The 25,800-nt window shown below is 50.3% G+C and overlaps 2 protein-coding genes across 2 annotated transcripts; one reads left to right on the plus strand and one right to left on the minus strand.

The window, feature by feature from the left end:
* Positions 1-12,067: 12,067 nt before the first annotated feature.
* LOC309794001 (zinc finger MYND domain-containing protein 15-like) lies at positions 12,068-17,519 on the minus strand. The gene is made up of 13 exons (XM_082604935.1): positions 16,645-17,519; positions 15,968-16,202; positions 15,726-15,881; positions 15,304-15,464; positions 14,614-14,766; positions 14,213-14,293; positions 13,948-14,064; positions 13,738-13,826; positions 13,552-13,650; positions 13,235-13,388; positions 13,094-13,152; positions 12,697-12,857; positions 12,068-12,328 (listed from the first exon to the last, which is right to left on the minus strand). Exons 1-13 carry the CDS (start codon positions 17,309-17,311, stop codon positions 12,181-12,183), a joined length of 2,280 nt encoding a protein of 759 aa, XP_082461061.1. The 5' UTR covers positions 17,312-17,519; the 3' UTR covers positions 12,068-12,180.
* Positions 17,520-22,659: 5,140 nt separating this feature from the next.
* Positions 22,660-24,696, plus strand: PSMB6 (proteasome 20S subunit beta 6). Its single transcript, XM_082604541.1, has 6 exons — positions 22,660-22,805; positions 23,232-23,299; positions 23,628-23,759; positions 23,875-24,004; positions 24,208-24,352; positions 24,478-24,696. Exons 1-6 carry the CDS (start codon positions 22,704-22,706, stop codon positions 24,618-24,620), a joined length of 720 nt encoding a protein of 239 aa, XP_082460667.1. The 5' UTR covers positions 22,660-22,703; the 3' UTR covers positions 24,621-24,696.
* Positions 24,697-25,800: the final 1,104 nt, after the last annotated feature.

Raw genomic sequence — 25,800 nt, forward strand, 5'->3', positions numbered from 1 at the left:
TCCGATTGCACTAGCCAAACTGACCTCATCAATATTCATTGAATATGTCAGGCATGATCCTGCCTCATGACTTTGCACTTGCTCTTCCCTCTGTCCAAATGCTTTTCCCCAAAATATACAAATGACTTCCCTCCTTCCTTCTGGTCTTTTTTTAAATGTCTCTCCAGTGAGACCTTCCCTGATTATTCTTTCTAAAATTTCAACACACACACACACACACACACACACACATCTTCCTATCTGCCTTCCTTGCTTTTTCTTCTTAGTATGATTCACTATTTAACATGCTGTATATTGCACTTATTTTTTTGTCTCCCTTTATACATGTAAGTTCCATGGGGCTAGGAATTTCTGTCTACTTTGCTCCCTGATGTACTTCCCGTGCTTCAAACTGTGCCTGGCACCTAGTAGACATTCAACAGCTTTTGTTGAATGAATGTATGAGCGCTAAAAGTAGTTCAGATGGCTGGAGACAAGAGTGTCAAAAAGAAAAGAGGGGATTGCACAACAAGGTAAATGCACTTCATGCTACTGAATTGTACACCAAAAGTGGTTAAAATGCTAAATTTTATGTTATTTCTATTTTATTACAATAAAAAATTTAGTAGTAAATAAGAGATGTGATTCCAGACAGGTAGGCAGGAGTGAGTACATAAAGGGCCTTATAAACTATGTTATAGAGACAGCACTTTATCTTGAGAGTTAATTTTAAGTGGGGGATTGTCTGGATCATATTTTCAATTCAAAACACCAGCTCCAGGGACTCTCTGGTGGTCCAGTGGTTAAGAATCCATCTTGCAATGGAGGGGACGCCGGTTCAATCCCTGGTCAGCGAACTAAGATCCCACATGCCTCAGGGCAACTAAGACCACGTGCTGCAACTACAGAGCCCACGCGCCACAACTAATGAGCCCTCGTGCTCTGGAATCCGTGCATTCTGGAGCCTGCACACCACAACTAGAGAGAAGACCACGCACCACAACAAAAGATCCTGAGTGACACAACTAAGACACTACGTGGCAAACATATAAATAAATAAATACTTAAAAAAAACCCCAAAACACCAGCTCCAGCTGCAGTATGTAGAAATAGTACGGCACGCTCATAGGAGGACTACTCCACACAGTAACAGCAAAATACACATTCTTCTCAAGTGCACATGCAACGTTCTCCAGGATGGACCATAGGGTAGGCCACAAAAAGTCTCAATTAATTTAAAAATGTTGAAGTCACAAAATATTCTCCAACTAAACTGGAGTGAAATTAGAAATCAATAGCAAAAGGGAATTTGGAAAATACACAACTATGTGGGAAGTAAAAAACACACTCCTGGGCTTCCCTGGTGGCGCAGTGGTTGAGAGTCCGCCTGCCGATGCAGGGGACACGGGTTCGTGCCACGGTCCGTGTGCAGCGGCTGTGCCCGTGAGCCATGGCCGCTGAGCCTGCGCGTGCAGAGCCTGTGCTCCGCAACGGGAGAGGCCACAACAGTGAGAGGCCCGCGAACTGCAAAAAAAAGAAAAAGGAAAAAACCCCCAAACAGTCCTGGAACTTCCCTGGTGGTCCAGTGGTTGACTCCACGCTTCCGGGCTTCCCTGGTGACGCAGTGGTTAAGAATCCGCCTGCCAATGCAGGGGACACGGGTTCAATTCCTGGTCTGGGAAGATCCCACATGCCTCGGAGCAACTAAGCCCGTGCGCCCCAACTACTAAACCTGTGTTCTAGAGCCCGTGAGTGACAACTACAGAGCCTGCGTGCAGCAGCTACTGAAGCCCGCGGGCCTAGAGCCCGTGGTCCGCAGCAAGAGAAGCCACCGCAATGAGAAGCCCGAATGCAGCAGTGAAGACCCAACGCAGCCAAAAAAAAAAAAAGACTCCACGCTTGCACTGCAGGGGGCATGGGTTCAATCCTTGGTCGGGGAACTAAGATCCCACATGCTGTGTGGCATGGCCAAAAACAAAACAAAGCAAAACAAAAGCCCCACCAAAAGAGTCCTAAATAATTCTTTGATCACTGAGAATATCTGAATTGCAAACACAGATGATTATAAACAGATGAGAATGTATCATGGCAAAACTTGAAGAATGGGTGTAAATGACACCAGATTACTGAGTACTTATGATTGGTATCAGAGACATTTCATAAATTATCTTATATAATCCTCACAACAGATATGGCATAATGCCTCTGTTGTAAATAGGCACTCATAAAAATTTGCCGAAGGGGGGTATGTGGCTCAGAGAGATTAAGTAACTTGCTTAAAACCACACAGCTGACACCAGTCAAACTGGGACTTGTACTCATGCCTGGCAGACTCCTGTGCTTGTCATTGCTGTGCCACCATCAACATGATTGATGGAATATGCAGAGGGGAGGAGCCGGTGGTTTCAGCTGGCTTTAACCGAAACCTGTTTTCTCAGGCTTTTTGCTTACCTGTTCTTTCTCTCTTTCTTCCCTCTCCTTTTCTTTCTTTCATATGACAAAGGTTATTGAGTACTTACTGTGTACCAGATATTGTTCAGTGTGCTGGGGATCAGTTGGGGAGAGGCAGACAATAAACAAGTCAACAATACATATACAACTTTAGGGAGAAATACGTGTTGTGAAGAAAAAGGAAACAAGATAAGGAGGTAGACTGACAGGCTATTTTAGTTAGCGAGGTCAGGGAAGGTCTCTCTGAGGCAGTGACCTTCAGGAAGGGAGTGGGATTTGGGAGGAAGAGTGTTCCAGCGAAGGCAACAGTAAGTGCAAAGGCCCTGGGGAAAGGGGCTTGGCCTGCAAAGAATGGGCACAGCAGGCACTTCCCTGGCGGTCCAGTGTTTAAGACTCTGCACTTCCACTGCAGGGGGCATGGGTTCGATCCCTGGTCGGGGAACTAAAATCCCGCGTGCTGCACGGCGTGGCCAAAAATAAATACTTAAAAAAAAAAAGGGGGACTTCTCTGGGGTACAGTGGCTAAGACTCCACGTTCCCAATGCAGGGGGCCCAGGTTCAATCCCTGGTCAGGGAACTAGATCCCACAGGCCGCAACTAAGAGTTTGCATGCCGCAACTAAAGATCCCACATGCTGCAACTAAGACTGGGTGCAGCCAAATAAATAAATAAATAAATAAATATTAAAAACAAAATAAACACGAGGAAGCACGGGGAAGACAGGTGTGGAGGGTAAGGGAGAAAGGAGAGTAGCGGACAGACAGAGAGGCAGGAGGAGGAGGAACCAGCACAAGGATACCCTAGCAAAGGGAGAGGGAAACCAGGGGAGTGTGCTGTCCCAGAGGCCAACACAGTGCTTCAGAGAGTGAGTGCATTTAACAACTCTGTTAAATGCTGCTAAGAGAGTGAATACTGACCATTGGGCTTGGCATTATCTCAACAAGGGTACTCTTCATCGGAGTGGTTGGGATGTGAACGGAGAAGGAAGGATGACCAGACATTTGAGGAATGCATTTAACATGAATGACCGAAAAAACAAACACAAGAACGGAAATTGCAGGGAATAGATATCATAAGAAGCACTGGTGGAAAGATGAGGAAGTTCTGAGGATGGGGCCACGCAGTGTTGCCATTTGAGGCAAGAAGGGGAATTTCAGAGAGCAGAAGAGAGTATTGAGCAGAGAAATCATAGGATGGTTGGGTGTCCTAAGAGCCCACTTGTGATTTGTTGTTACACATTCCAAGTGAGATTTGTCAGCACACTTGTTTATCCCCAGCCGTGCTCAGTTGCTCAGGGAAATTCTCATTGTTGGTGGAGTTTGGTTTGATCCTTCTTGCAGTTTTGCAAGGAAAATGGTGGGACAAGAGCATTAAGAGTGTGTGCGAAGGAATCATTATAGTCATGGACCTAAACTGGGTGAAGTGGGATGTGAAGATGTGAAGAGGGTGATGGACAGTGAAAATGTGGACTAAAGAACCTGAAAGGTTGAAGGATTGTTGAACTGAGGATATCAGAGAGGGGACTAGAAGGATGGATAGTAGTGGGGTGCTGGGAATCAGAAGGTTGGAAGAGGTGCAGTTACTGGTAATGACAGGGCTCTAGGGTTTGGCCATTGGAGCGTGTGGCTGAGGAGGGGTGGAAGAGAAGAGGACAAGGAGCTGAGAGGTTGGGCTGTTGGATGGATTATCTCAGTGGATGTCTTAGTTACACAAATGAAGACATGATTAATGATGGAGAAGTAAACATAAGCCAAATGCTTAAGCCCTTGATGAAGCTGGTAGATGTTACAAGATGTTTGCCACAGGAAGGGTAATGGCTGGTCTAGTCTCCTGGCATGTGCTTCAAAGAGGCTGGGGTTTTGGAGGGAGGAGAAATTTTTTGGAAACAAAAACATACGGTAAGGGCTTCCCTGGTGGCGGAGTGGTTGAGAGTCCGCCTGCCGGTGCAGGGGACACGGGTTCGTGCCCCGGTCTGGGAAGATCCCACATGCCGCGGAGAGGCTGGGCCCGTGAGCCATGGCCGCTGAGCCTGTGCATCCGTAGCCTGTGCTCCGCAACGGGAGAGGCCACAATAGTGAGAGGCCCGCGTACCACAAAAAAAAAAAAAAAAAAAATACGGTAAGAAAGACAACTGCCTCATCTCAGAATTTGTGGAATGTGGGAGAAAAAATGTTTCTTCAAAGGGTTGCAAGCGGGTAGTGGCTTTGGAGGAGCACCAAGTTTCTGAGAGCAAGAAGGCAAAGGGAAAACCAAGAGAAGAGGTGGACGATTTGGGGCATCTTGTTGATCTTAAATCCCAGAGGGTCCAATGAGAGGATCTGGGGCAAGAAAGGGAGGAGGTAGGATATTGAACCCAAGAGGGGATGAACAGAGTCACGTGGGGATAAGTCAAGGTGACAACGGGTATGTTGGCAAGTGTGGACTTCTGGCGTGTTGACAGTGAAAGCGTATGACTTTGCTTCCTGGGCTCTAGGTGCTATGCTGTGCTCTTCATGCCCCTCGGCTATACAGCAGCTCTTTGGCTACTGTCTGTGGTCCCTGTCTTCTAGGCCACAGATCTGTGTCCACAAGGCTGGGTTGAGACTAGCACGCCACACAGGCCCATGTTGTCTTCTTCATCCTATGCTTCTACCTCGGTCCCTGCAAACTGCCCTCCTCCTTCCTTGGCCGGAAACTCCATGCGAAGTGTCTCAGGCATATCAATTCCCCGCCCACCGGGGAGGCCCAGACAGTCTTGGGTCCTGCTTTGGTTCCCAACTGGGACACTTTCTACTTCCTCCTTCCTTTAAAATAGAGAAAAATTAGGAACTGCCTAAATGTCCCACTAGGCCATGTCACATTCATAAAGTAAACTAATATACAGCCATCTGTATAGACAGATGAGACAAAGAGACTGTCTAATGACATAAACAGCTGTTCATAACATATTATACATTTATCTATTTATTTACTTTTTATTTTTGGCTGCGTTGTGTCTTCGTTGCTGCTCGCAGGCTTTCTCTAGTTGCAGCGAGCGGGGGCTACTCTTTGTTGCGGTGCACAGGCTTCTCATGGCGGTGGCTTCTCTTGTTGTAGAGCATGGGCTCTAGGCATGTGGGCTTCAGTAGTTGTAGCATGAGGGCTCAGTAGTTGTGGCTCGTGGGTTCTAGAGCACAGGCTCAGTAGTTGTGGTGCACGGGCTTAGTTGCTCCGCGGCATGTGGGATCTTCCCGGACCAGGGCTCGAACCCGTGCCCCCCGCATTGGCAGGCGGATACTTAACCACTGCGCCACCAGGGAAGTCCCCAAAAGCTGTTCATAACATATTGTTTTATTAAAAGAGCAAGCTAGTTAGCATGATGTACAATATGATTAAAGTTTGTAAAATATGTACTTTTTTTTTTTTTTTTTTTTTTTTGCGGCACACGATCATCTCACTGTTATGGCCTCTCCCGTTGCGGAACACAGGCTACGGATGTGCAGGCTCAGCGGCCATGGCTCACGGACCCAGCCTCTCCGTGGCATGTGGGATCTTCCCGAACCGGGGCACGAACCCATGTCCCCTGCATCAGCAGGCGGACTCTTAACCACTGCTCCACCAGGGAAGCCCAAAATATGTACATTTTGATAAAAGAGACTGTAAACACACCAAAATGACGATGGTGGTTATCTCTAGGTGTTGGGATTGAGGGCCATTTGAATTTTCTTTTTAGGGTTTTCTGCATTCTCTAAGTTGCCCAATTGTTGCCTCTAATTCGCCTCACTCTCACTCTCCACCCTCTCAAGGCTGCCACCACCACTCTGTTGAATACTCTCTTGTCTTTGTTGTGAAGTACAGGGGACATTTCTTCACCTTGATCTGACCTGGCCTAAGCAGTGTCTGGCACAGCTGAGCACCCTTTCTTTGTTTCTGAAGCCTCCTGGTTTTCCACTGCTCTCAGCACTTCTCCCTCTCCTAGTTGCCTCCTCTTCCTCTGACCATCCTTACCTCCACCAGGATTCTGTTTTGAAGGCCCCTTCTTCTTTCTAGGCTCCTCATCCACTCTCCTAGTGGTGTGAGTTCCATCTCACATGTCAATTGCCTACCAGAATCTCCACCGCAGGTCCCATGTGCATTTCGAACTTAACAAGTCCACCCTGAATTCATTACCTTTCTCTCCCACCCCTTCCTACCGCTCTAACTCCATCCCTCCTCTTCCTGTGTCCCCACTGTGAGCACGCAGCACGTCCTTCGATCTGGTGGTCCTGGCTGGGAACGTTCAGCTCCTTCTCTGCCCTCCCTTTGTTCCAGTATAATTGCTCACCATCTGTTATTTCTACCTCCTCATTAGCCCTAGGATTTAACCTGTTTCTCTCCAGCATCAAGGCACCATCAGCTCTCGCCTGTATTGCTACCAAAAACTCCTAGCTGATCTGTCTCAAGTCTTACCCTCTCATAGTCCATTTTCCCTCCAGTATAGCAGGAATAGGTTTCTAAAAGTCCTTTAGGGAATTCCCTGGCTGTCCAGTGGTTAGGACTCAGTGCTTTCGTTGCCGTGGGCCGGGGCTCAGTCTCTGGTCAGGGAACTAAGATCCCTCAAGCTGCGCAGCCGGAAAAAAATAAAATTCCTTTAGTAAATGCCGAGTGGCTATCACATCCCAGGCACTGTGCTGGGGCATAGTTATAATCAGACAGACAAGGTCTCCCCTTTCATGGAATTCAGTTTTTAGTGTGTATTAGAGGAGGAGGGGTAATAAACATAAATAAATGAATGACATAATAAAATAACTGTAATACGTGCTCAAAGAAAAGAAAAGAGTAATGTGATAGAGAGTGATGAGGGTAAGGGATCCTTGTAAATTTCATGGAAACAGGGACCATTCTCTTGGTTTTTTTTTTCCCCACTGCATCTCTAACATAAAGCCGTGTGTGCATTCAATCAGTATTTAGTACGTGAATTATTAAGGTGGGCAAATTTGTAAATTAAACGTTTTTATTACAAAAGTACTGTGTGTTCACGGAAGAAAAATGAGCAGGACAGCAAAACAAAATGAGTAAACAAATCCTTAGTAATCCCGCTGCTCTGAGATAACAATATGCTTTCATGTAGGAGATGGCAGGAACTTAGGGAGAGGTTATTTTTCTGGCCAAGGGAGTGGGGAAAAGTTCTCTTTCCCCTCAATCCACCAGGGACCTAGGCTGCCCTTTTATGGCTGTAGGGGATTTACAAGGTATTATCAGGGGGTGTCTACCCTCATCTGGGGTCAAGGAAGGCCTCCCTTCCTAAGGAAGTGAGCTTTAGGCTGAGAAGGCATTAATTGTGCAAGAAAACAGGGAACTTCCACACTGAGAGAGTGTGGTGTCTTCATTTAGAGCCCCTGGCTCGAGGGTAGGGAGGGGGCAGGAAGCAGGATGAGATCAGCCTGTGGAGGTTGGCAGCGGCCACATTAAAAGGGCCTTGTCATCTAGATCTAATTGCCAGATTATAGAACTAAAGAATATAGATGAACAGATTAAAAAAACACCCAGAGGAAATAGTCAGCCAGATCCAGAATGAGGAACATTCTACAGCACAAGTGATTTAGTTTCTCATTGAATCAGTGGACTGAAAATAAAAAAGGGAAGGAGGTCTGTTATAGAAAAAAACAAAAAAACTTAAGAGAGATAACAACCGAAAGCCATGTGTAGATCCTATTCATTTCTTGATTGTAACAAACCAACTGTAAAAGCCATTTCTGAGATAATTCAAGAAATTTGAATATGAACTGGGTATTATGATAAGATATTAAAGAATAATTGTTAATTGTATTGGGTATGATAATGGCATGGTGGTTACATTTTTTTAAAGTCTTTATTAGTTATAGATGCATATAAGTGAGCTAACTGATGTCTGGGGTGTGCCTTAAAACACTCTGGGAAACAGCTGGGGGTGCGTGATATTGTGATGTAAGAAATACATATTTTGGTCTTCATCCCAGGTTCTTGGCTCAAAAGCGTGTAAAACCCTTGGAATTTCCTGAGTGATAAGAGGTGAGAGGAGTGTCTTTTGTTATACATAACAGGCCCCTTTGACTATACCTGAGTTTATGCTAATGAGGTGACTTTTGGTGGGTCCTGGATAGCTTTAGGGTTATTCCTCAGGAATAACCTCCTGTGTGTCTGGTTGGCATACAGCCATTTATGATTGTTTAATAGTGAACTGTGGTCCTGTATCAACCCAAACATGCTGTTCTATCCTGAACACTTATAAACAAAGATACTGCCCCTAAATTAGTCACTCTCACAATCCATTTTAGTAAAGGTCCTTCAGGAAGCTGATGATACCAATCTACAAAATGAAGCAACTCCTTCACAACTATATTCCTGGTTTCAGTAGATCCTTGGTTTTTGCCTTCCCCCCATGCTGACTACCTTCTTGGTGAGCAGAGGCCTTAGAGGTACCTTCTGTTGTCCCAGCCTAATTATTTACTGGATAGCTTTGAGGCTAGTGGCCAAAACTCAGACTGACTCAAACCCGAGCTTAGTCTAGCACCAAAGTCCAAACCAGAACTCTTTTTAAATTTCATTTTAGCTATTACAAATAATCACCAAGGGATTGTATATGTCACTTTTTTTCTTATTGGTTTGCATTTCCTTATGCATCTAGTGAAACAACTTCCTGGGAGTTGAATGCAACTTTAAATTCCATTTGTTACTTTTACCTTTAGTAACTGAGTGCAGCACAGCTGCTGCTCCATGCCATGGGTGACCACATGGCCACCCAGGAATCAAAGGTTCTGTATCTCCCATCTTTTTATCCTTTCTCCTCTCAAACCACATATTTCTGTGAGCTAGGGCCAGTCTAGCAAATCTCACTTCTGACACCAACTATTAGCTGTTTTTACTAATAGCACTTTTTTTTTTTTTTTTTTTTTTTTTTTTTTGCGGTATGCGGGCCTCTCACTGTTGTGGCCTCCCCCGTTGCGGAGCACAGGCTCCGGACGCGCAGGCCCAGCGGCCATGGCTCACGGGCCCAGCCGCTCCGCGGCATATGGGATCCTCCCAGACCGGGGCACGAACCCGTATCCCCTGCATCGGCAGGCGGACTCTCAACCACTGCGCCACCAGGGAGGCCCTAATAGCACTTTTGATACCAAATAGGTGTTTTGTTTTTGTTTGTTCTCTCACACCAACCAATTGTCCAACTACCCTGACACCAACTGGGTGTCCTACAATTCAATGAATTCTTTTTTTTTTTTTTTAAACAGGGTATGTATGTATGTATTTATTTATTTTGGCTGCGTTGGGTCTTCGTTGCTGCACACAGGCTTTCTCTAGTTGTGGCGAGCAGGGGCTACTCTTCGTTGCAGTGCATGGGCTTCTCATTGCAGTGGCTTCTCTTTTTGCATACCACGGGCTCTAGGCATGTGGGCTTCAATAGTTGCAGCACACGGGCTCAGTTGTTGCAGCACATGGGCTCTAGAGCACAGGCTCAGTAGTTGTGGTGCACAGGCTTAGTTGCTCGATGGCATGTGGGATCTTCCCAGACCAGGGATTGAACCTGTGTCCCCTGCGTTGGCAGGCAGATTCTTTACCACTGCGCCACCAGGGAAGTCCCAATTCAATCACTTCTGACTCGAAATACCCAGAGTGAGCACAGACTGCCACAGGTTAAGGGCTCAGTCCTAAAAGACTGCCCCCACTTCAGATGCTAATTGCAAGCCCTCGGCCCTCTGACCAACTGACTATAAACTGAGGCTTCCTGTGATCTCCTTCTCAGGTTCAATAATTTGCTAAAATGGCTCACAGAACTTGGGAAAACAGTTTACTGATTATTACTGGTTTGTTGTAAAGGAACTGCAAAATGGAAAAGAGGTATAGGGCAAGGTGTGGTGAGGGAAGAGGGGGTAGCCTGGAGCTTCCATGTTCTCTCCAGGTGTGCCAGCCTCAGTACCTCAGTGTGTTCATTAACCCAGAAGCTCTCTGAACCCCATCGTTTAGGGATTTTTACGCAGGTTGCTTGGTGATTAACTTAATCTCCAGCCCCCGCTCCTCTCCCTTGGAGAGCAAGGGGTGGGGCTGAACGTTTCAGCCCTCTAATCATGTGGTTGGTTCCTCTAGTATCTAACTTCCATCCTGAAGTTAAATAAGGGCCCACCTAGAGCTACCTTATTAAACTCAGGCAGGTATGGTTGAAAGGGGCTTGTTATGAATAACAAAAGATGCTCCTCTCACCTCTGTCACTCAGATTATAGAAGCTCTTGTGCCAGAAATGGGGCACGCAGACCAAATATATATTTCTTATATTATCACATTATCACAGGGAGTAATAACAAAATTTGAAAAATGTTGATAATTGTTGAAGCTGGGTGATGGGCACAGAGCGATTCATTATGCTGAAGCTTCTGGGCTTTTGTGTATATTTGGAAACTTTGATAATAAGATGGTTATGATAAAAGAGGATGACAGAAAGAGAAGCACCTTAAAAGCCATACTAAAGAGTCTGAAATTTTAAACTTTTTTTTGGAAGGAATTTTAGATTTATAGGTGGGGTGCACAGACAGTAGAGTGTTCCCAAATACTCCTCACACATCTTCCTTATTACTTCTTCTATAACCACAGCGTGTTTATCAAAACTAAGAAATTAGCATTGATACAATACCATTAGCTAAACTGAAAACTTTATTTGAATTTCTCCAGTTTTTCCATTAATTTTTTTTTCCTGTTCCAGGGTTCAAACCAGGATACTGCATCGTATTTAGTTGTCATGTCTCCTTAGCCTCTTCCAATCTGTCACTGTTTTTTGGTCTTTCTTTGCTTTTCGTGAATTTGATACTTTTGAAGAATAGCAGTCAGGGGTTTTGTAGACTGTCCCACAGTTTGGTTTTGTCTGATGTGTTCTCATGATTAGTCTAAAGTTATGGATTTGGGGGAAGAATACTACAGAGGGGATGTGGCCTTATTGCATCATGTCAGGGAGCATGACGTCAACATGACTTCTTATTTCCTGTAAACCTAGTCACTCGGTGCAGGTGGTGTCTGCCAGGTTTCTCCACTATTTTTCCCTTTCTATACTTTGTGATAAGAGTCATTAAGCCCGGCCCACACTCACGGGGATTTTAAAAGTAGAGGAAAGTCATTGAAGGGATTTAAGCAGGGAGTAATGTTTCGAATGTCTGTTTTGGAAGGAACACAAGATATGGTGGCATTTGCAGTGGGACTGGACATAAACTGCTGGATGTTGAGTGACCAGCAGCCTGACTCAGCTGGAGCTGGTTCTTTATGGGACGTGAAGGATGAGAGAATGTGGAGTCAGGGATGGCCATGAAGTTTCTAACTTGGACAGCTGGGTGGCTGGGGTCTTTCACTGACTCTAAACCAAGGTTGTGAGTGCCCCTAGGAGGTTGCATGCCTCCCCTGCCCCCGCCCCCCCCCCCCCCCCCCAGAGAGAAGCCACTTTCTGTTTCTTGGTCTTGCTTGACTGGGATCCGGTCCCTGCCTCTTACTGGGGCCGGAAAATGCCTTGTCAACACACACATTAGAAGAAGTTTGGGATTACCCAGGAGGGTCAGAATCCCAAGTAAGAGAGGGGACAGCTGTCGAGGAACTGAAGAAAGATGGAAGAAAATGTCATCCGTAAATCCTTTAATCCTCTTTCCATTTAAGGACCCAGTTAGGAGCGTTTGACTCAGTGCTTTCAAACAAGTAATTTTATTTACCTTTTCGTGTTACGCCCTCCCCCTCGTTCTCGCCTGTTTCGTGTTCCTTTCTGAGGCGTGTTAGGGGAGGGGGTGGACTTCTACCTCTCCGCCCTCACCTCCGCCGGCGGGCCCCCAGTCCAGATTTCTTTTCTCCTTGGCGCCTACGGGCGGGGGCGGGAGGAGCGGGCCGTGGCGCGGGGCGGGCCCAGCTCCCTTGCGGAGGCTTGTAGACCAGGTGGAAGATGAAGGCGTTGCAGTACCTGAGGGGGGCGTGGCGCCGTCAGGGGCGGGGCCAAGAGGCCGGGATTTTCCCAAGGGGCGGAGTTTGTGGGCTCCGAGTTTCAGGGGGTGGGGCTAAACTTAGGGCTCTGCCAGCCCGAGCGTAACCTGGCGTTTTTTTTGCGGAGGGGTTGGGGCCGGGGCTGGGAAACGAGGAGTTGGAGAGATTTTTGTGAGCTGGATCTAAAGAGGGGTGTGTGGGCGTTGTCGAGACCCTCCAGCGGGGGTGGTGGGAGTGCGGGCGGCGAAAGCAGGGTGTAGGGCTGGGCCAGGAGGGTCCCAGGACCGCAGAGACGAGGGTAGAGGTGGGCCTTTCAGGTTGCGTGGCCAGAGAGTAAGAAGGCCTTACCAGGGCATACAGTTGTCCGCCGCTCTGAGGCGAAAGGGGGAGCGGAAAGGGTTGAGCTGTGGAGGGCTGGCGCCCCCTCCCGTGGCCACCGCCATGATCTGGTCGTCCATCACACAGCCGTACTCGCTGCTCTCGGTGAAGAAGGCCGGCACTCGGAGGGACTGGGGTGGGGGCGGGGCCTCAGACACTCTCAGAAAGGCTCCCGACCCCACGTACCTCCCGAGGACCCAGACGGACCGGGATGGGGAGAGGCACGAGGCAGGCACAGAGGGGGGCAGGAGGACCCGCTGGCGCACCCCAGGTCTGTAGAGCAGATGATGGGGAAGAAGAGACTTTCCGAAGAGGAGGAGGGACCGGGCAGGAGGTGAGAGAAGGTCCCTTTTGTCCCATCCCCCACCTGTAAGCGGGGCAGCGAGCTCAGCCAAGTGTCCTTTAGACCAAAGCCAGAGTTAAATCCTGCGGAGGGAAGGAGAGCAGGGAGAAGCTGGCTCCCAGGGCCTCCTCTCACCTCCCCCATGCTCCTACCCCAGGCGCTTACCGATAACCAAGTCAGGCTTGGGCCCCTGGAGCAGGTGGTAGGGCCGTGCAGACACCTTGATCTGCAGGTCCCTGCGGCGCCCCATCTCCTTAGTCCCAGAGCTTAGCCGTGCTGATACCCCGGAACCAGGACAGACAGATACTTCGAGGTCATCCTGGGGAGTTTGGAGTGGGGTGGAGAAGCCGGTGGAAGTTACGGTACTGGGAGATGCATCAAGTAAGACAGGGGAGAGGAGGCAGGGATCGGAAGGGCAGAGCCCAGCTGGGAGGACAGCAGGAGGGTTAGGGCTAAAGAGCAGGGCCCCCTTCAGCCCTCACCCTCTGCAGGGTAAAATTCTGCTGGTCATTCTCAGGGGGCAGGCTGTCACCCACAAACTGCAGCTCCAGGGCCACGTCGGGGAGCAAGACCAAGAGCTCCTGAAGGGCAAAGAGGACAGATCTGGGTCCCACCCTGCATCCACCTCCACACCCAAATGCTCCACCCTCAGGCCTGGAGGGACTTACCCAAAACACCATGATGAGGTCAAACTCCTTCCCAGCCTCCACCACGTGGATTTTCAGTGACTTTTTGTTCTGGATGTTGAGCTCAGGGACTGGGTGATAAGCTAGCCATTTAAGAATATGGTCTCTTCCTCCCCTCCCTCCTGTCCCCTACCACCCCCCTGGCCCCCCCCTGGCTCCACACACTCCTCCCCCTGCCTCTGCCCTCCTTACAGGACTGGGGCACCAGATGGGTGATGACGTAGTACACAGTCAGCGGGTAGGTGAGAAGCACAGCCATGGGGGAGTCCAAGCTGAGGCCCCGCCATGTGTAGTAATCCTGCCACGAGCCTGGGGAGAGTGGGTTACTGGGGACCGTGCCCCAGGCCTGTGGACCCCCACCTCTCCTGTCCAATAGCCCCTTTTCTCAGCCACCGAGACTGCTGGCCCTCCAGTCCCCGTCCCTACCCCTAGCTCCCTCAGGGCCCCTCCAGCTCACCAAAGAGGCCCCTGGGTGGATCTGGGGGCACAGGAGGCATCAGAGCAGGCCCATCCCCCTGAAGAAGCTGGTAGGGATCTCCTGAGAGGATGAAAGAAGAGGAGCCTGGTGTCAGGGAGGTCCCCACCTGGCCTCTTCCTTCTTCCAAAGGAGCTGTGTTCCCTGAGAGAGGGCCTGGAGCTGCAGCAGGAGGAATGGGGAGCTGCCTAGGAATGGGGCTTCTGGATGGGCTGGGCAGGGGTGACTTTTCTGAGGGTTGAGGAGAGGCATAAAATGCCCTGGTGGTGGCGGTGAGGTTTGGTGTGTATGTGGAGGGGTTATCTAGGACCCGGACAACTTTTTGCCCTCCCGTCCTTCCCTCTAGTCTGAGGGACTTATGCCTGGAGAGAGGCCCCACGCACCACTGAGAAGAGCGCTGAGGGATGGCGTGCTGCCCCTTGGGTGCCCGGGGGTGCCAGGGCCTGGAATCAGCATGCTGAACTGGGTCCAGTAGCCACGAGTGAGGCCTCGTGAGGCCAGGAAGGCCTCCTTGTTAAAGGTTTCACTGGTCACCTCTGGAGAAGGATGAGGGGACGGGTTGAGGGCCTGGTGGCCAGGATTCCAGACTTTGGCTCTCCTCAGTCTCTCCCCAGGACCCCGAGTCTGAGTCTGGTTCTAGTCAGGCAGAGAACTGTTAACATTTCTGAGTGTCTACAGCGTAGCCCACAGAACCCATATAACAATTCCATGGGTTTTAACATTTGTTAGTCTGTGCATTTCACAGTTGAGGAAATAGCTCTAAGAAGTAAAGCGATTTGTTTCAGGTCACCAGTTAGTGGTGAAGCTGAGAAGCAAGTATTTGAATCCCTACTCCCATAAGTTCTCTCAGGGACCAGGGCACTCAGTTCTCAGCTCCAGAGATCCTGTGTCCAGCCCCAGGGGTCTAGCCCCCAGCCCCAAATACCCAGCACCCAGCTGTTATTACAGGGATCTAGATTCCAGCCCCCGACACTTAGCCTTCAAGCCCAGGACCCTGTTCCCAGGCACCTGGGGCCCCAGTTCCAAAGACCGGGTCCCACTTTCCCCCACCCATCCTGACCTCCTTAGGGTACCTGCGGTGTAGGTAAAAGGCAGAGTTGCCAGTTCTCCGGCCCGCTCCATGAAGGCTGCAAGCCTTGGGCACCAGAATCGGTGGCTCACATCATCTGGGCATCGCTTCCAGTCAGCCTGGAGACAAGCCTCTCCGCAGTACAGGACAGCACCACACTGGGGGCTGGGGTCACGGGGGGTGGGCACTCAGTGTTAGTGTCTGTAGGTCCCCTGTCTGCTGTCCATCTGTCCTGCGGCTGCCCGTACGCTCAGTCTGTTTGTACTCTCTCTGCCTATGACAGCTTTTTGTGTGTGTGTGTCATCTTCTTGTTTCCCTGTCCCTCACTCTGTCTGTCTGCAGGGCCCCCCACCAGCCTGCTTCCTCTCTGTTTGCCTGACTGTTGGGGTCTTCCTTCTGCTTGCTCCATCTCTGCAGGCTGCTCACCAGGGGGTTAGCTTCACTTCAAAGCTATGCCTGTGACAAACATGGCAGGTTCGAGCCCGAAGGGAGGCAAAGGTGAAGCCGGGCCGGGGACCCCATGTCTGCATCGGGGTCTTGGTTAGCTTCACTCTCAGCCTTGGGACCAGATTCTCCAGCTCCCTGAATGGGGGTGGAGACGGCATCAGGCTGGGGGGCTCAGGAGCCCAGGGCCCCAGGCTTCCCCACCCTCTACCAGGTTTCTGTACCGATGCAGCTGGGCGTCTCCCACAGTAAGCTTTCGGGGCTTTCGGGGGTCACCAGAGCCCATGGGGCAGGCCATGCTGTGGCAGAGGAGAGCATAGGCCCGAGGAGCCAGGTTCTGTGTCCCTGAGCCCCTGCCTGCCCTCCCCTGCCCTCCATCCATCAGCAGGTCAATGCCCAGGATGGTGCCATGTGCATCCGTCACCAGTAGGATGCAGGAAGGGTGCAGGGGGGCCGCCTCTGGGGAAAAAGGGAAAAGTCAGGGGCGGGGGTGGGGGGCAGACTGTCAGGGTCAGGGACACCAAATCAAATGCCCACGGGGACTAGGAGACTGAGCGAAGGGGACTAGGGAGAGAGGGCATGCCTCATCGGAAGGGGACTGTGGCTACACAGAACCAGCATTTGCTGCCAGGTGGAAATGTGGGCCTGCTGTGGGGACTTTACATTTTTCTTGGGAAGGGGTAACTCCAGACTTCTGGAAGTTTTTTCTTTTAATGTTTAAATGTTGGCTCAAATTTAAAAAACAAAGAACATTGTGGATCAATGAAGACACCTTTTTAGGCCAGATTGGCCTGAGGGCCACCCATTTGTGACTCCTAGCTGGATTCTGAGGGGCAGAGGAGGGCTTTGAAGGGGAGTACGCCTGGGCAGGGGCAGGGCAGGGCCAGCCCTGGGTTCTTACCATTTCTCTGTCCCTTCCTCCTCTCAGGCCCTGGTTCGTCCTCCGCCCTGTCCTCTTGGCAGCCAACCTCGCCACCTCCTGCCTCCTGCTGGGCCTCCTCTGCCTCCCCTGGGGGGTTTGCTTCCTGTGGGGACTCCCTGCTGGTAGGGGCTGGCTCCCCATCCTCCTCTGTTTCTACTTTCTCGGTGCCTGCACCCTCCTCCTCTCCATTTTCTTCTTCCTCTTCCTCCTCCTCCCCCGCTTCCTCCAGGCTGACAAAGCTGACATAGGGGCTTAGGTCCCGCAGGTGGAGTGGGGGCTCGTCTCCCAGGAGCCAGGCGGCCTTCAGGCCTGGTGCAGGGCCTGGCTCTGCCCCTTGCCCCAGGCTGATGCCCACACTACGGTTGGGCAAGACATGGAGCACCCAAAGGGCGCAGTCCTGGGGTAGGCTTCTGATCTGAGCCTCCAGCTGCCGCCAGCAACGCGCAAGGGTGGTCCCCTCGGCCCCGCGCTCCGCCACGAACTTGTGGAACCAGCTAAAGAGGAGGGCAATGAAATCAAGGAACTCATCCCGGTATCCAGACACAAACTCCATGTCTTCAGGGGCACAAGGCCTGGGCCCAGACTGAGCAGAGGGAGGGATATGTGGTGAGAGAGAGGTACTCGGGAGAGTTTGGGGCTGGGTCATAAAATGGGAGAGATTGTGGGTTTGAGGGTCACTTAGGGTGGAATCTATGGATGAGTGTTAGGAGTGAGAAAGGAGTTTTCAGGGCGGAGGATGGGAATTCAGGGTGAGAATGGGGTCCAGACTTGAAAGTGGGTGATAGGGCTAAGGATGAATAGTCGGGAGGGAGATGGTATTTGGGGCCCAAAATTGGAGGCTCAAACCCTCAAAGGTAGGGTTTGAGTTGAGGATAGAAGTGGGAGAGGGCTAATCCTATGGGCAAGGGTTTGGTGAGGAGGGAGGAGTTTTGGATCCGTTTGCGGGTGTGGGAGGAGGGGGACAGGAGCTAGGGCATCTCTTCGGCTTGGCTAGGTTTGGCGGTGAGCCCCGGTACACCTAGCCCCTCCCGTCCGGTCCGCTTCTCCGGTACCGGCCACCACTTTTCGAAGGTAAATACCTCGGGGGTGGGGCGTGACGTCAGGCTGCCCGAGCCCCCCGCCGGCTCCTCGGGTTGCCACGCCCCCCGTGTCTTGCGCGGCGCGGAGGCGCTCAGGGCAGTCAGTGTCTGTGCTGCTGGGCGCGCGGACTCGTCTGCCGCGGTCACTCCAGCCATGTGACTGGATCCGTGACTGGATTCCGGGCGCCGGACCCGAGCCCGAAAAGTGAAAGCCTCTCAAAGGAGGAGGTCCAGCCGACTGACCTGCGGAGGGCGGGCGGGCGGGGCTGACATCCCCGGGCCGAACCGGATCAGCCTAGTGGTCAGTGCCCGTCCGCCGCGCCTGGCCCTGCAGCCTGGACTTTCTTCCGCTTTCTTTCGCCTTCTTCAGACACTTCTGGCTGCCCCCTCGACGGGGCTCTGTGCTGGGTGCGGGGGCGCGGGCGGAGGCGCTCCGCCTCCCGGAGTTTCCCCGCCGCCCCAGGCCGGCGATCACGCGGCTACAACGGTACTGACCGCACTTATCGGTTCGAGACGGTGAGGGCTCCCAGAGGGAGGCGCCGCCACCTCGCGCCTCGCCTCGGCCGGGCCTTGGTGCCGACGGCCGCCGTCTCCCGCAGAATCTCAGGCGTAGCGGGAGAAGGAAGCGAAAGCCATTGAGACACGGGCTGGACGTCAGGCTCCGGAGCACGTCTTCGGGAGTCAGACAGGGCGAGGCGGGCCCGAGATGATGCTGGGTTGGGAACTCCGGTTCCGCTTGGTCCTACTCTTTCTAGCGTGCCACACTCCTCCAGGTTCGTCAGGGGCCCGGCTGGTGCCCATATCCCCGAATCCGGGGACGGGGATGGGGGGCACGAGGGCCGCGGGGTTGAGTTGAATAAGTGGGGAGCCAGGGTCCCCAAGGCAGCCGGGGCAGGGGGAGGGCCAGCTGCCTGGGGTTGGGGACGGGCTGGGGAACACCAGGGCCCAGGTGTGATTATGGACGTGTTTGGGGAGTGTGATGTGTGAGTTGAGCCCTGGGGGTGGGAGGGGCTCAGATCCCCGGGTCTAGGGGAGAGGCTGCAGTGGGGCTGTGGGTTGGAGGCTAAGTTTACCGCTGCGTGAGCCCCTGGACCTGGGAACCTGTGCTGACCACCTCGGTCCCGCTCAGGAGATGGCAATGAAGGTAGCATCGCTGGAAGTTGTCCCTGTGATAGAAGAATTTCTTCCCACTCCCCTCCTAACGATCAATACATGGGACATCTCCGAAAATACCTGAAAGTCTATCAACGTTGCTCTTCCTACGTCAGGTAATCTCACCCACCCCTGGGAGCGCAGAGCCTCCGGGTGCCTCCAGGACCCTCTCTGGTCAAACTTGAACTCCTTCTGGGAGGACCCCTAGTCCCTTCTATAGTCCCCTAAAACATTAGGTTATGTGTGCCCTAATTCTCCACACCTTAGTTTCCCTGTCCTGCGCGTACCGCAAAAAAAAAAACCCCAAAAAACAAAAACAAAACAAAACAAAAAAAACACACTCCTAACCAACCACTGGGTCAAAGAAGCAATCACAGGGAAAATATTTTGAGGTTAGTGACAATGAAAACAAAACATACCAAAACTTGGGATGCAGCATAAGCAGTTCTCAGAAGGAAATGTGTAGCTATGAATATGCCTATATTAAAAATGAAGAAGGGCTTCCCTGGTGGCGCAGTGGTTGGGAGTCCGCCTGCCGATGCGGGGGACACGGGTTCGTGCCCCGATCCCGGGGGATCCCACGTGCCGCGGAGCGGCTGGGCCCGCGAGCCATGGCCGCGGGGCCTGTGTGTCCGGAGCCTGTGCTCCGCAACGGGAGAGGCCGCAGCAGTGAGAGGCCCGCGTACAGAAAAAAAAAAAAAAAAAAAAAAAAAATGAAGAAAGGTCTCAAATCAACAGCTTAACCTTCTACCTTAATAAACTAGAAAAAGAAAAGCAGGGAATTCCCTGGCAGTCCAGTGGTTAGGACTCCCCACTTCCACTGCATGGGGCCTGGGTTCAATCCTTGCTTGGGGAACTAAGATCCTGCAAGCCACGTGTCACAGCTGAAAAGAAAAGAAAAGAAAAAGGAGGGCAAACTAAATCTAAAGAAAGCAGAAGGAAGGAAATAATAAAGATTAGGGTGTAAATAAATGAAATAGAAAACAGAAAAACAATAGAATCAACTAAAACAAAAGTTGGCTCTTTGAAAAGATCACTAAGATTGATGAACCTTTCGCTAGACTGACCAAGAGAAAAAGAGAGAAGACTCAAATTATTAAAATCAAAAATGAAAGAGGGGATGCTGTGGAGCAACTAAGCCCATGCACCACAACTTCTGAGCCTGCACTCTAGAGCCTGTGAGCCACAACTACTAAGCCTGTGTGCTGCCACTACTGAAGCCTGTGTGCCTAGAGCCTGTGCTCCACAACAAGAGAAGCCACCGCAATGAGAAGCCCGCACACCAACAAAGAGTAGCCCTGGCTCACCACAACTAGAGAAAGCACACACACAGCAATGAAGACCCAATGCAGCCAAAAAAAAAAAAAAAGAATTTATAGAAGAAAATACAAAAGAGTATTAAAAAAAAAATGAGGGACTTTTCTGGTAGCGCAGTGGTTAAGAATCCACCTGCCAATGCAGGGGACACAGGTTCGAGCCCTGGTCCAGGAAGATCCCACATGCCGCAGATCAACTAGGCCTCAGTGCCACAACTACTGAGCCTGCACTGTAGAGCCCGCGAGCCACAACTACTGAGCCTGAAAGCCACAACTACTGAGCACGCATGCCACGACTACTGCAGCCTGCGTGTCTAGAGCCTGTGCTCCGCAACAAAGAGAAGCCGCTGCAATGAGAAGCCTGCACACCACAATGAAGAGTAGCCCGCGCTCGCCACGGCTAGAGAAAGCCCGTGCACAGCAACAAAGACCCAACACAGCCAATAAATAAATAAATAAATAAATAAATAAATAAATAAATAATTTTTTTAAAAAAAAGAAGAAGAAAGAAAGAGGGGGAGTTCCCTGATGGCCTAGTGGTTAGGATTCCAGGCTTTCACTTCTGTGGCCCAGGTTCAATCCCTGGTCAGGAACTGAGATCCTGCAAAAAAAAAAAAAAAAGAGGAAACATTACTAACGATCTTACAGAAATAAAAAGTATTATAAGGAAATACTATAAACAACTGTAGGCCAAGAAAGTAGATAACCTAAATGAAATGGACAAATTCCTAAAAAGACACACACTACCAAACCTGACTGAAGAATAAATACAAAATCTGGGACTTCCCTGGTGGTCCAGTGGTTAAGAATCTCCCTTCCAGGGACTTCCCTGGTGGCGTAGTGATTAAGAATCTGCCTGCCAATGCAGGGGACACGGGTTCAAGCCCTGGTCTGGGAAGATCCCACATGCCGCGGAGCAACTAAGCTGCAACTGAAAAGAAAGCCTAACTAAGCTGCAACTAAAAAGAAAGCCCATATGCAGCAATGAAGACCCAATGCAGCCCAAAATAAATAAATTAATTAATTTAAAAAAAAAGAAAAGAAAGTGAGAAGACAGTCCATGGAATGGGAGAAAATATTTGCAAATTGTATGTCTGATAAAGGTGTAGTATGTAGAATATAAAAAGAACTCTTACAATTAGGATTATGGGATTAACAGATGCAAACTACTATACATAAAATAGATAAGCAACAATGATTTACTGTATAGCACAGGGAGCTATACTCCATATCTTGTAATAGCCTATAATGGAAATACATATATATATATAACTCAATCACTTTGCTATATACCTGAAACTAACACAATATTGTAAATCAACTATACTTCAATTTTAAAAAAAGTTTGATGTTGGGAGTTCCCTAGTGACCGAGTGGTTAGGATTCTGGGCTTTCACTACAGGGGCCCGGGGTTTAGTCCCTGGTGGGGGAACTAGGATCCCACAAGCCGCGCGGTGCGGAAAAGAAAAAAAAAGAAAAGAAAAAGTTTGATGCTTTGCTCGTGAAGGGAAAAAAAAACCCCTCATAACTCAACAATAAAAAGATAACCCAATTTTAGGGCCTCCCTGGTGGCGCAGTGGTTGAGAGTCCGCCTGCCGATGCAGGGGATGCGGGTTCGTGCCCCGGTCTGGGAGGATCCCATATGCCGCGGAGCGGCTGGGCCCGTGAGCCATGGCCGCTGGGCCTGCGCGTCCGGAGCCTGTGCTCCGCAACGGGAGAGGCCACAACAGTGAGAGGCCCGCATACCGCAAAAAGAAAAAAAAAAAAAAAAAAAAAAAAGATAACCCAATTTTAAAACAGGCAAAGGACTTAAATAGGTATTTTTCAAAAGAAGATATACAAATGGTCAATCAGCGCATGAAAATATGTTCAAGGTCACTCATCACAGGGAAAAGCAAAAACAACAACAACAACTCCACATCACTTCACACCCACTAGGATGGGTGAAATTAAAACTGCACCACAACAATTAGGAAGTGGAGAAATCGGAATCCTCATTCATGGCTGGTGAGAATGTAAAACGAGGCAGCTGCTGTGGAAAAGCTGTCAGTTTCTTAAAATGTTAAACAAAAAGTTACTAAATGACCCAACACTTTCACTCCTAGTATATACGCCTAAGTATAAACCTAAGAGAAATGAAAACATGGTGCGGGCATTCTAAATCGGAGACGCTCAAGTCTATCCTGAAGTCTCTTTGAATCGCAACTCCGATCGGATATATCAGTCCCGCGTAAACCGATAGGAAAGTAGTTTTTCCAGACGGTTTGGATCTGTTTGTTGTTTGTTTTTTTTGTTTGTTTCTTGTTTCTTTGTTTGCCACCCACGCTGCCATCAAGCTCTCACGGTCGCAAAGAACATTCACTACACATTTCTTTTCCTTTCTGCCGTCAACCGTGGCGCAGCTTCGCCCCCAGAAGGCCTCAGAGCACGACTAAAGAGAGTGACTGAGCGCTTTACGACAGTTGCTTTGTGGCCGTACCGGAGGAGGAAGATGGCGGCCACCTTAGTAGCTGCTCGGGGAGCGCGGCCAGCACCAGCCTGGGGGCCTGAGGCCATTACCCCCGACTGGGAAAACCGGGAAGTCTCAACAGGGGTGAGGAAGCACTCGGGGTTCACGAGATATGCACAAGGATTGAAGCGATGGAAAGATAAGGCTGGAGTGGGTTGGGAGAACTGGAGGGGCGGGGAAGAGAGGTGGTCTGTGTGATGCGCTCAGGCAGGGGAGGAGGTATCCTAAGGACGCAGGAGTGGTGTGGGAGGAGGTGGAAGGTAGGCTGAAGCGTGGAATTCTGGAATCTTGCAGGACTAGTTTAAGGTCAGGGTGGGCCTTTGGGAACTTGAAGATTGGATTTCTGGTATTCTGCGGGTTATTGAGAACCCCATGAGATTTGACGATGTGTTGGTGGCGCACGACTTTTCTCATACTCTAGGGACTGGATAGACGGATCATTAAGGTTTGTTTATGTATGCTGGAGAATGTGGAAAGGCCCAGACTCACCCCTTTCTCCTCTTTCTCCAGACCACTATCATGGCCGTGCAATTTGAAGGGGGCGTGGTTCTAGGAGCCGACTCCAGAACAACCACTGGGTGAGCTCAGGACAGATATGTGAAAGGTCTTCTTCCCATCTTTCCCTTCCTTCCTTCCTTGCCTGCCAGCCCATCCTTACCCTCCATAGACTACTGTGGGAAGGGAGGTCTCGCCCCTCCCGGGAGATAAGGATTTGTTCCAGCTTCTACTGCTTCGTAGTTCTCTTCACCTTTTGGTGAACTTCTTGCAAAAGTTTGTTCTCTATCCTGCTTCAGTTTAGATGAGAACTAACAGGAAATACTGGAATTCCTGTTGAGGGAGTGGATGGTAAAAGATGAAAGTAGGAGACAGGTGGGGTCCTTCCCTCACTATTCTGCTATCCTGCAGGTCGTACATTGCCAATCGAGTGACTGACAAGCTGACCCCTATTCACGACCGTATTTTTTGCTGCCGCTCAGGCTCAGCAGCTGATACCCAGGCAGTAGCTGACGCAGTCACTTATCAGCTTGGTTTCCACAGGTACTTGTGGGCAGGGGGGGAGCAAGTATCTGAAAGGAGTTGGGACCTGAGGAGCAGAATAGTCTGACTTCCAGGTCCTGACACTGCCTTCCCTATGACTCCCTTCACCCTCTAGCATTGAGCTGAATGAGCCTCCGCTGGTACACACAGCAGCCAGCCTCTTTAAGGAGATGTGTTACCGATACCGAGAAGACCTGATGGCAGGAATCATCATTGCGGGCTGGGACCCCCAAGAAGGGGGGCAGGTCAGATACCACCACCCCGAGAACATTGGAACCATGCCTTTCATTCTCTCCCCACCGCAGGCATTTTCTAGTTCTCTTTCCAGTCTCTACATCACACTTACTATGAACTTTTCGCATACCAGTTCTGCAGTGGACAGGCGAACATACGTGTGTTGTGGGGAGGGTACAAATGGTGACATTCTTCTCCTCCCTCCGTCTGGCAGGTGTATTCGGTACCCATGGGGGGTATGATGGTAAGACAGTCCTTTGCCATCGGGGGCTCCGGGAGTTCCTATATCTATGGCTATGTCGATGCTACCTACCGGGAGGGCATGACCAAGGAGGAATGTCTGCAATTCACTGCCAATGGTGAGAACTGCGGCTTCTGGGTCTGTGAGCATAAATCCCCATACTCAAACCAGGTCAGCATTCCTCTTTCCTTGCCATGATCCCAGCATCTGACTCCAATCCCAACTTTCTTCTTTTCTCCACAGCTCTCGCTTTGGCCATGGAGCGGGATGGCTCCAGCGGAGGGGTGATCCGCCTGGCAGCCATTGCAGAATCAGGGGTAGAGCGGCAGGTACTTTTGGGAGACCAGATTCCCAAATTCACCATTGCCACTTTACCACCTCCCTGAATCCTAGGATTCTAAGATAGCACGAGAGACACCCCATACTGATGACAAAATTCAATAAATAGTTTGTCAGTGAGAATCTGTGTGCTTTGGGGTTCTTTTCTTAACCTCAAGCCTGAACTTCTCTGGCCCATTTCTGTTTGTATAAACCACTGCCCTGAGGGAGCTGGAGAGGACGCTTCTCCAGGCCATCATGCCCCACACTTTCGTTACCATATCCAGGTCTTTGTGAAAGTAGTGTGGTTGGTGTAGGGGCTCCCAGCAAATGACCCACTCCCCTCCCTGTTTAAGCCTAAGGGGGAACTCAGAATCCTGAGAGAGACTGGAGTCACCTCCCCTCAGCCTGCCTCCTGCCTCCTGGGAGGCTACTGGCCCTAAAGTCAGAAGGACTCCACATGTCCGACCCAGGCTCACAGTCCCCTCTCTTCACAGTCACCTCTGTCACCTCATCTTGTCAGAAGCAGCAGTGTGACTTCTTTGGCTTTGGGGAGGAAGTTGGACCTTCAGTGGGAGAGGGCGGCCACTGGGAGTGCTGTGGGTCGGCTCCAGAAGCCACCATTCCCATGCGGAGGTGATGGGAAGTTACCTTTCAGCCCCACGGATGAGAACTGAGAGCCGGCTCTGGCCCCTGCAAGATGGTCCCCACTCCAGCCAAGTGCTCATCGGCAGTGACCAACAGTCTTGCCCTAATCTACATTTCTCCAGTCTCTGGATAAGGGAACTGTGGAAGCCACATTTGAAAACCTGGTTCTAGAATACAATCCTCCCCTGGAAGATTTCGGGGGGTACAGAGGAGACTTCCTAAGGAGGTGGTGAGGTCCTGAATTAAGTGAAGAAGGATCTCTCACCCCAGATGTGTATCTCAGAAGAACCAATGCAGAACTTTTGATTTTCTGCAAAACCTGTTCTCCCGGTCCTCCCTGTCTCAAGGCATCTTGATTCCTCTTTCCCTTGTACTCCGCAATCCTGAGAACTCTACATCCCTCAACAGAAAGGCCTTTCCTGGCCACTTGAATTTTAAGAAACACCACCCTCCTCCACCCTGCTCTCACATTACCTGTTTAATTTTCTTCGTAGCAGTACTTAACCGCCATCTCCTATTACCATGCTTATTTATTTATTGTCTGCCTCCCCTACCAGAAAGCAAATTCAGTGAGAAGAGAGAATTCCTTGTGCTTGATTC

The sequence above is a fragment of the Mesoplodon mirus genome, assembly GCF_964341445.2.
Source record: "Mesoplodon mirus genome assembly, chromosome: 18".
Taxonomy (NCBI): domain Eukaryota; kingdom Metazoa; phylum Chordata; class Mammalia; order Artiodactyla; family Ziphiidae; genus Mesoplodon; species Mesoplodon mirus.

Coding starts and splice junctions, on each gene's coding strand:
- PSMB6 (XM_082604541.1), top strand. CDS start 22,704: ATGGCGGCCACCTTAGTAGCTGCTCGGGGAGCGCGGCCAGCACCAGCC. Junction 24,005..24,207: donor ACCCCCAAGAAGGGGGGCAG/GTCAGATACCAC, acceptor TCCGTCTGGCAG/GTGTATTCGGTACCCATGGG. Junction 24,353..24,477: donor TCTGCAATTCACTGCCAATG/GTGAGAACTGCG, acceptor TTTTCTCCACAG/CTCTCGCTTTGGCCATGGAG.
- LOC309794001 (XM_082604935.1), bottom strand. CDS start 17,311: ATGACCCAGCCCCAAACTCTCCCGAGTACCTCTCTCTCACCACATATC. Junction 14,767..15,303: donor GCCTTTTACCTACACCGCAG/GTACCCTAAGGA, acceptor ATCCTTCTCCAG/AGGTGACCAGTGAAACCTTT. Junction 12,329..12,696: donor GCGGACAACTGTATGCCCTG/GTAAGGCCTTCT, acceptor CGCCCCCCTCAG/GTACTGCAACGCCTTCATCT.